We start from the raw sequence: 9,951 nt of genomic DNA, 5'->3' as shown, positions 1-9,951 counted from the left end.
TCTTTTTAATTATATTAAGAAAAAACGAAAATGAAAAGAATATAAAAAAAAGTATGTAAGTGTTAAGCCGTTAGTTGTACATTATTGGCCTATCACGTGAGTTCATATAATGTAACGTATAAATAACTTATCATTGAATTAATTATTAAATCACCACAATAAAAACAAGCATAGAAAACTATCTATGACATGCAAGTAGACATAACTATGTATTAGTCATCCATTCAAGCTGCTACAAGCAACTAATAAAGAACCAGCAAACTAAACTGAACACAAAAAACCATGGTTCTTAAGAGTACATGAATTTCGCCACCAATCTCTTGGCCAAGTGATAAGAAGAGGATTTATGAGATATGCAAGCTTGAGTTCGAGTCCAAATATTAAAATATATATATATATATATATATATATATACATGAAGTTTGTCTTAAATGAATGGCTAAATATGGCTTTATTTCACAATATCAAACAAGCAAATGCAATGCAACATAGAATAAATTACTTCTTCATTGCAAAGTAAAGCTGAAAAAGCAGAGATCCAATCAGTTGACAGTACCATAAAACAGAAAAGCTCAAATGATAATGAGCACAATCAAGTATCAATCACCTACATTGAGGCAAAGAATCAATAAGAATTTAAACAAGAAGCTTGATTAAGGAAATCATAAATACATGGACAATGGTGGATTCAAGATTTTTGTCAAAAAATGTTCACTTATAATATATAAAATACCGTCGATGGGTTTATTAATTTTATCCATTAAAATCATGTTTAGAAGAAATTTTTGGATGTTCATGGAAAAATTTCCTTTAAATTTTCTTATTTTTTTAATTTTTAGGAGTCTCCAAAAAAAATTTTATGGGTATCCAACACAAAATTTTATTTAAATTTTCTTTTATTTTTCAAGGGACACCCCACAATACCATGTAAATCCACCACAGTACATGGAAAAAAAAATCCCTATTTACCTGCTTAGCTAACAAGTTTCTCCTGAAGTTTTCACTTCCTTGTGTAACGTTATCCTTGTTTGTCCCACAGTCATATATTGTGGTACTTGATCTTCACAGCTTCTCCAAATTATATCATTGCAAGTGGTTTGATTATCAACTATTTCTTCCATTGTGGTGAAACCTTCTGTTGTATTATCTGTTGTATTATTCTGAACTTGTTGGGGTTCCTTCACAACAAATTACCCAAAAAAGTGACATAAAGTACTAAATTTCCGTTTTCTTGTCACGAGGATACACAAAAAATAAAGACAATTCTTATTAAGTAAATAATGCTAGAAGTAATTAATTAATTAATTATGCATATGACTTGTGTGTATATAAAAGAATCATCCAATTCATAATAATATGTAGTTATTTACTAACATAACTTTTGTTTCAATGCATCATCATTTCATCATTAGTATCAATATGATCAAGAACAACAAATTAATTAATTAAGCATAATAGTTAGAAAAAAAAGTCGGTTAGGTACCTCTGTTATGGCAGGCATAGGATGTTTTGAATCCATGATGACACTTTTGGTCAACTTGGGAGATTTGGTTATTTTAAAATGAAACAAAGAAGGGAATCGGAAATGATAACCCATTGGAGCAAAACTCTTTAGGCTTGATAGCTCATGAAGATTCAAAATTTGTAATTTAGGGAGCACCATTCCCTTTTGATCATCTTCAATGTTTAGTTCACCTTGATACCCGAAGACTTGCTCTAGTTTAGAAGCCCCTTCAATTTGGATTCTCTCGAGGTTGGCAAAAGAACGGGCGACACTAATAGGAAACAAGCTTTTCAAATTGCTACACCCAGAAATAGATATAAATTGAAGAATAGGGAAGGATATAGGTTGGAGATGACTCTGTGATGATGATGCTATTGAAGTTTGGTCCATTTCAATGATTTCTTCCAACTCCTCACAACACTTTATTTTCAAAACTTTCAATTGCGGCATATTTGAAGCAAGCATAGAAGAGAAGAGAGATTTCAGCCTTTTACAACTTGACACTTTTAAGTCTTTAAGATAAGGAAGGCTTGCAACTTGGATGGGACTCTGCAACTGATGTATACCCTTTAGATTTAAAATCTCTATCTTTGAGAACAAGTGTCCGCCTTGAATTTGAAATATATTCTCCCAATTAATAGTGTCACACACATTGTCTTGTCCCAACTCAGAGAATCGTAACTCCTGTATAAATATAAAAATATCATAATTTCATTAAAATTTGAATAAATTACAATGGTCAAATAATATATGACTTCAAAAGTACAAAATCTAATATATATATATATATATAAGTACATTTATGTGAATAACTTCTCTTTATGACATGTAGGATGATGTTTATATTATTATATTGTTTATCAAATAACTCCATTTAATAAATTATTCAAATTTAATATTTTTAAATAATTATTTAAATTAAAATCAAAATCTATAAAAAAAATTTTGTATAAATTTTAAATTCAAATATATTAAATTATAATTTATTTTTTCTTTTTACATTAATCATAGTTCCAAAAATATATGTATTTATATGGTTAATATATTTTTATCTACCATCAAATAATTCTATTTAATAAATTATTTAAATTTAATATTTTTGCATAATTATTTAAATTCAAACCAAACTCTATCAAAGGTTGAAAATATTACATAAGTTTCAAATTTAAATATACTAAATCATAATTTATCTTTTTTTTTTAAATTTAATCATAATTCCAAATATATATATTTATTAAATTTTTATTTGATGAAATCAGAATCTAAAATTGAAAATAAAGAGTTTATAAAATGAGAGGTCACCTTCTAGCCAAGCTTATTTTATTTGTTGTTATTAGAATTAAAAATTGAAAAATACAAGCCTTTTTTTTACTTGACAGTTATGATTTATTAGTTTTGACGGGAATGGACAAATGTTAGAAAGAAGAGTAAACCACATCATACTATGAAGAAGTAAGTCCATTTTTGCCTTTATTATTCTTTTTTTTTATTTGCAAAAATAAGTATGTGATGGTGTTGGATTGTTTTATTTTTATATAATTTTTGCTTAAATGACATTGATTTTTTTTTTATCAAATTTCAATAATGGAAAGAAAACGAAAGTACATTTGGATTAGTTTCAACTCGGTAATAGGTATGGTTCATTACTTTTCTTTTTCATATTTTATTTCTTTTTTATTTTTTTATTTCCTCCATTTGTTTGTTTCTTCAAACTGTTTATTTGGTGTTATTTCTATTATATGATATATGCATTTGATTTGATTTATCCTAAAAAAATTGATTTATATATTTATATATATATTTAGTTAAGTTGGATATTTGTTATGCATAAGTTCAAGAGATTTCAACTGTATATGCGTCCTCAATTCGTATATTTGGTTTTTTGGATACATGTATATTTGACTTATGTTTTAATAAAAAGCAAATATATATGTTGAAGTATGTAAAAAATAATAATTAATAAAAAGCAAATGGTTATGAACAAATTAATAATTATATATGCTTGATTGTTCAATCAAATATATATAGAAAAAGAAATTATTATTATTTTATGTTTTATTTTTGGTTCAACTTTATAAGATTTAATAGTTTATGAATATTCTATTAATATAAATGTCTTATAATTTAACAAAATGATATCTTTTTTATATCCATATTAACATTATCATAAAAATAATTATTAATTTTTTACTATTAAAAGATTGACCCTTTCTTTTTTTTATCAAAAAATAAATAATTAGTAACAAAATTTTTTATATTTAGCTAAATAACAAAATATTTTTTGTTAAAAAAGAAAGCATTTGCATAATTCTTTGAAATTTTGTAAAAGATTATACTTTAAATGATAATAAGTGAATGCTATCATTTAATCGTACCTTAAAATTTATAAATGTATGATTATATAGTTGATTAATAAAAGTTTGCATATTCTTTTATTGAGGAAATATAAAAAATTAAAGTTAAAAAATAAATTTAAATTAAGAAAATAATAACACGATTAAAAAAGCTAGTATGTATGTAAAACAAATACCAAAGGCAAAATCTCGAACTACAATTGAAGGAAAAGAGTGTAACAATACCTTTGGTTGAAGCTGTTTGTGGACTTGTAGTTGAATAATGAAATTTTCCAATCGAGGACAGACCACAATGATTAACTTCTTCAAGGTTGGTGACATAATGGGATAGTTTTCTGAACAGAAGCTACTCAAATTTTCCAAGTTTTCAAGTCGTAGATGTTGCAGGCGACGGAGAGCAATGGCATGATCAACTCCATTCTTTTCTTCTGCGACATTGAAGACATACTGCAGTCGTGGACAACCATGTATTTCAAGAGATGCCAATTTTGGCAAGGGCGGAGGATGGAGAAGGCCACTGTCTGATTCTATACTATCATCGCTTTCCAACTCTGTGGCAATGTGTTCCAGTTCATCGCAGTCTTCTATCTTGAGTTGTTCTAGCATCACCAAGCTTTGAACAAGTGATGGTGAGAAGAGATATTTCAATTTATTGCAGCCACTAATTACTGCAACCTTCAGGCTTTGGAGGCAGACATGATGGCTGGGCCCTTTCCATATCCACTTCAATTTTGGTAATGACTTCAGCTTCAAATTTGTTAAATTTGGCAGCAGTGGAATGGTTGAGACATGGCCTTGATCTGTTGTATCAATCAAGCATTCCAGCTCTTTACCATCTTTAAGTGTAAGAAAAGTTAATTCATGTAGACCCCGCGAATCGACGTTTGGAATGAGATTTTTGTGATGCATGATTGCATCCGTGGTAAGTTTTTGGACATTGCATAATAATTCCTTGAAACAATTTAATGGAACATCCTGATAGATTCACAATATAAAGGAAAACAGCAACAAAATTCGAAACATATAATGAGATATCTCTTATTAGGAAAAAGAAAGATTTGAGCTAAAAGATTATTTTTATCCTTCACTTTTCACTGAAAGTTCATTACTGTAAAAATTTAAACAATTCAAATTAAACTGAGTATAACTAATATAGGTATGACACTACATGGACACAATAACACAATAATTTTAAAAATAAAGGACATGGATACGATTAAACATGACAATAAAAAAATATTTTTATATATATTTTTTATCCATAAATTTTTATATGAATATAAATTGAACACAATTATAACATAATTAATGGTGTGTGTAAAACTAAAATAAAATTTTATTATTGCTATGCGTAAAAGTAAAAAATAATTGATATAATTATAATTTTATTAATTTAATTTTTAATACTAATAGATTATAAAATTTTAAACTTTTTAAATAATTTTATTTTTCCTTATTTTTCATTTCTTTTCTTTTACTTCCTACATTTTCTTCTTTCGTTTCTTATTTTTTTCTTTCTTTTTTCCTTTTTTTCCCTTCCCCAAATCATACGATTTAAGAGCTTTATCAATTCAATAATAATAGTTATTGAATAATATTTTATTATATAAAGAATAAAAAGAATGAGAATAAACATACAAAGATTTTATAAAGTGTGTTAATGAAGAGAAAAAAGATACGTAGTGTTAGTTTTCTCAACCTGCAAGACATGTAATCAATATACATTTAATAAAACTTTTTTCTTTTAAACTTCAACAAAAGCTAATTATGTATAATACTGTATAATACATTTACATGTAGATGTGAATGTACTAAATTTTGACATTTGTGTTATGAGATAAATAATTCAATTAATTATTACTAAAATAAATAAACAAAATTGAGTCAAAATGACAGTATAAGAGAAGTACCTTTAAATGGGACTGCAACGTCTTAAGCTCAGATAATTGGGGACAATTGAGAACTTTGAACTCCTTCAAAGATAGTGACATGACAACATTTTCTGAACAAAAACTACTCAACTTCTCTAAATTTTCAAGTCTAAAAATTTGTAGTCTCTGTAGCAAACTTTGACCCTCATTTTCTGCTTCTCCGAAGATTACATGTTCCAAAGTGCCACAATCTTTTATTTCGAGTTCTTCTAGATGCACCAAACTTTGAGCAAGGGGAGTCAGATAGAGATATGCCAGTTTCGCACACTCCCATATTCTCATAGTCTTAAGACTTTGGAGGTTAACACGATGGGTGGGCCCTTTCCATATCCACTTCAATTCTGGTAAAAACTCTAGCTCCAAAATAGTTAAATTAGAAAGTGGTGGTAGTTGACATGAATTCATTGATTGAAAATGTAAATAAATATATGGACAAGACATACATACCAAGGTAATAATAGTAGTTATTAAATAATATATTATTTAAATAAACAACAAAAAAAAGGAGAAAAAATACAATGATTTTGTAAAGTGTGTTAATAAAGACAAAAAAAGATATATAGTGTTTGTTTTCTCAACCTGCAAGCCATGTAATAAATATACATGTAGATTAGTTATTAATATAATTTAATTAAACTTTCTTTCTTTTAAACTTCAACAAAAGTTAATTATATGATCAATATATAAAATTTAGTAATTTCTCATCATTCATTGAAGGAGAAATGGAAAGAGAAAAGGTACCTGAAGCTCAACCATTTCTTGGGGAAAATCACAGACTTGCTCTAATCTATCGCAGTCAGATATTACGAGTTCTTGTAGGTGCAACAAACTTTGAGCAAGGCAAGGCGGGATGATGGATTTCAATTCACTGCATTCCCCAATGTTTACATCCTTTAGACTTTGGAGGCTTGCATGACATTGATGGGCTGATTGTAATTTCCATATACTCTCCAATTCTGGTAAGAATGATAGATTCAAGCTTGTTAAATTTGAGAGTAACGGTGTCTGACTAATTTCTCCCTTTCTAAGAAGACTATTCATTTCAAATACCACTTTCAACCGCTTACAATCTTCAACGGTCACATCTTTTAACTTTTGTAAGAAGCTAATCGGAGGCGGACCATGGTACAATTCTTTCAAACGAGTCATTTTCACCATTCTCAATTTCACCAAATTAGAGAACGCAGTGGTTGCTCCTTTCTCTCGTGTTGTATCCATTAAGCATTCCATATTATTGCAATCTTCAAGCTCAAGAGAAGTTAATTCTTCTAGGCCCTTTGGATCTATGTTTGGGACAATATTTTTGTGTTTCATGACAACATTCTTCAGAGCCAACTCTTCCACATTGCAAAACAACTCCTTGAATGCACTTAATGAAGACGAGAATTCAGTAATTTCCAAGGTTCTAAAGTTTAGCCCCTGCATAAATGGATGATATTCATTTACAGCAATAATGAAACTTTGTAGTTTAGGGAACACAAAAGTTTCTGGAAAACATTGAGCTGTAGAAACACTCAATGACAGTGCAGTCAAACGAGATAATGAATTCAGCTCCGATAAGTTAACATTGTTTTCACATCCGACGTGTAGCTCTTGGAGTGATGTCAACCTGTTTGTTACACAAATACAAAAAACTATTATCAAACACTTCAAGTGAATCATAAAAATAGAAGTAAACATAAGTTAATTTTAATTATCTCAGCAAATACATCATGATTTTTCAGTACCTTTTCTTATTAAAAAGGTTTGAGCATTTTTTACTATTTCATAATTCATGTGACAATCATCTTATATACTAGCATTTTTTTTAAATGGAAAGACTACAGCTTCGAATGTTTCATAAAAATGGAAGTGACCAAAAGCTTATGGTAGATATATTTCCTATAGTCTAAAATCAAATTACTTATAATAAAGTAAATAAAAGAAAAATAAATAACATAAAACTAAATACTTAATTTTCAGCAATATAATAAAAAATAATTGACATCTACTATTACCTTGATAGCAAATTAGGGGGAAAATCGATCTGTTTCTTTCTAGAGATAGAAAAATAAGAAAAACGTAGCGATTTTAGTCTACGCAATGCCACTAATTCTTCAGGTAGCTTATAAATATTAGTATTAGAAAATGCAAGAATCTCAAGTTTTTCCATACTACTCAATGATGAGATGTTCTCCAGCCCGCAATTTAGAAAGCATAGACTTCGAAGATTTGATACGAATTGAAGTACTTCTAGTGAGAAAATGACATTTTCGAGATACAAAGAAGGGCTTTCATTCCTTTAACAAATGCATTCGGAACTTTCACTGTAGTCTTTCCTGCAAAAATCAAAATTTTGAGTTCAGGAAATTCCAAATTTTCAGGAAAAATATTTATGTTGCTGCTCCAAAAGGAGATTGCTGTATGGGATCCACAACTTTTACTTAGAGGCCATTCCATCAACCCCTCTTTTACCATGAATATATGTTTCCCTGTAGGTGCTATCCAATGAGCAAAATCACGAACCATCATGCATTCTTACGTTTAATTCATCATCATCATCATCAGTTCTCAGTAACAAACCAGACTCTTGGAGTTTTCTTAGTGCTTCACGAATTTCCCTCCGTAAGTCGTCAATTAATAAGTCTTTAGGTAAGTCAATATCAGAGAATAATCCATGAGAAACCTCTTCATTGTCTAAATCTCTTGAGTCCTTGAGTCGCTTGTTTGCCACTTTCCAGCCATCTAGACTTGCACCTTTTAAAGCTTTTCCGATTGTCACAATTGCAAGAGGCAAACCCATGCATTCACGAGCAACCTCCTGGGCTACATCATTCAATCTCGAAGAAACATCTTTTAGACCAGCAGTATCTTTGAACAAAGCCCATGCTTCATCTTTGGATAAGATGTCCAGTTGAAATTTCTTTTGACAATTCATACGAACACAGACTTGTTGAAGACGTGTGGTCAGAAGAATTTTGCAACCCTCGTGTTCAACACCGAATGGAATACCTACAGTCTGCAATTCAAATTCATTCCAAACATCATCAATAATTATGAGGATCTTCTTCACATTTTTCAATCTCCGCAATAACTCTTCTGCTTTTCCTGCTCCGTACTTGCTTCAAATTTGAAGCGTAATAATTCTGCAATTTTGTCATGAATATTGCTGATGTTTGGAGTTTGGGACATTGTAACCATCACAACATTATCAAAGAGTTTTTGTTCTTTAGCATGCTTCCCAACTTCTTTTGCCAAAGTTGTTTTGCCCACCCGTGGCATTCCATACAATCCAATCATGTTCACACCATCAGTGTTTAGAGCCTTGATGATGTCATTTAAAGTTGAATTTGAAGACTCATTAGGCATGAAATCTTTAGAGGTGAAGAATTCTATTCCTTCTAGAGGAGCACGGTGGCCCACCCGTGGAAAGTTACAACTCACAAGAAGTTTATCGATAGAGATCGTCTTCTTTGCCACTTTCTTACTTAAGCAATATCGCCAACCCCAACTTGGACACCAGTTGAAACACTTCATACGTTCGATTTCAGGTTCCAAACACTGGGTTTCTTCCAGTTCTTTCTGTGCCCTTTTTCGCCAGTCTTGGACATCCTTCTCAATTACCTCATTTTGCCTTATAGCCTCTTCGACATCATTTTTTACCCGATCACTTTTCAATTCAAGTTCATTTCTCCGATTCTTGAATTCTTCAACAATTTTCCCAAATCGGAAAAAGTAACTAACATAAGGTGATGCATATTCTGTTGTGAGGTTTCCTACAGCATTGGCAGCAGCAGAGGCAGCAAATTCAGCAGCCATTCTTTGATGATCTGAGATTGGAAAACAACTTTAATGATTAGTAAACATAAAAACAGATAGAGAGACGAATGCAATTGTGAATGTTTGCAATGTACCTTACTTGCTTTGGGAGCCAATTGTGAAGTAGAAGAGAAATCAACTCTAAAATTGAAAATTCTGCAAATGGAAGAAATTATTTAGTGTTCATGCGTATACTAAGAATGTATGTTACATGTGTTAGAGTAAGGGAATAGTATATATTTTGATCATTAATCTATCTAATATTTTCTCAATTTTTAAATGAATCTATTTATTTAACTTTTTTCCTTATAAATGCATTCTTTTTTTTTGTTTAAATATGCCAGGGAAACAAACAAGTAAACAA

The 9,951-nt window shown here is 29.7% G+C and overlaps 1 protein-coding gene and 1 pseudogene across 1 annotated transcript; both read right to left on the bottom strand.

Moving 5' to 3' along the window:
- Positions 1-455: 455 nt before the first annotated feature.
- Positions 456-4,969, bottom strand: LOC149519141 (uncharacterized). Its single transcript, XM_089759549.1, has 3 exons — positions 4,084-4,969; positions 1,484-2,188; positions 456-1,178 (listed from the first exon to the last, which is right to left on the bottom strand). Exons 1-3 carry the CDS (start codon positions 4,765-4,767, stop codon positions 978-980), a joined length of 1,590 nt encoding a protein of 529 aa, XP_089615675.1. The 5' UTR covers positions 4,768-4,969; the 3' UTR covers positions 456-977.
- Positions 4,970-5,994: 1,025 nt separating this feature from the next.
- LOC149519140 (putative disease resistance protein At1g61300) lies at positions 5,995-9,594 on the bottom strand (annotated as a pseudogene).
- Positions 9,595-9,951: the final 357 nt, after the last annotated feature.

This window comes from Durio zibethinus, chromosome 4 (assembly GCF_047325235.1).
Source record: "Durio zibethinus cultivar Kanyao isolate XHJ-2024 chromosome 4, ASM4732523v1, whole genome shotgun sequence".
Classification (NCBI taxonomy): Eukaryota; Viridiplantae; Streptophyta; class Magnoliopsida; order Malvales; family Malvaceae; genus Durio; species Durio zibethinus.
This window is presented reverse-complemented; position numbering and strand designations above follow the sequence as displayed.

Coding starts and splice junctions, on each gene's coding strand:
- LOC149519141 (XM_089759549.1), bottom strand. CDS start 4,767: ATGCATCACAAAAATCTCATTCCAAACGTCGATTCGCGGGGTCTACAT. Junction 2,189..4,083: donor ACAAACAGCTTCAACCAAAG/GTATTGTTACAC, acceptor ATATTTATACAG/GAGTTACGATTCTCTGAGTT. Junction 1,179..1,483: donor CTATGCCTGCCATAACAGAG/GTACCTAACCGA, acceptor TTTGTTGTGAAG/GAACCCCAACAAGTTCAGAA.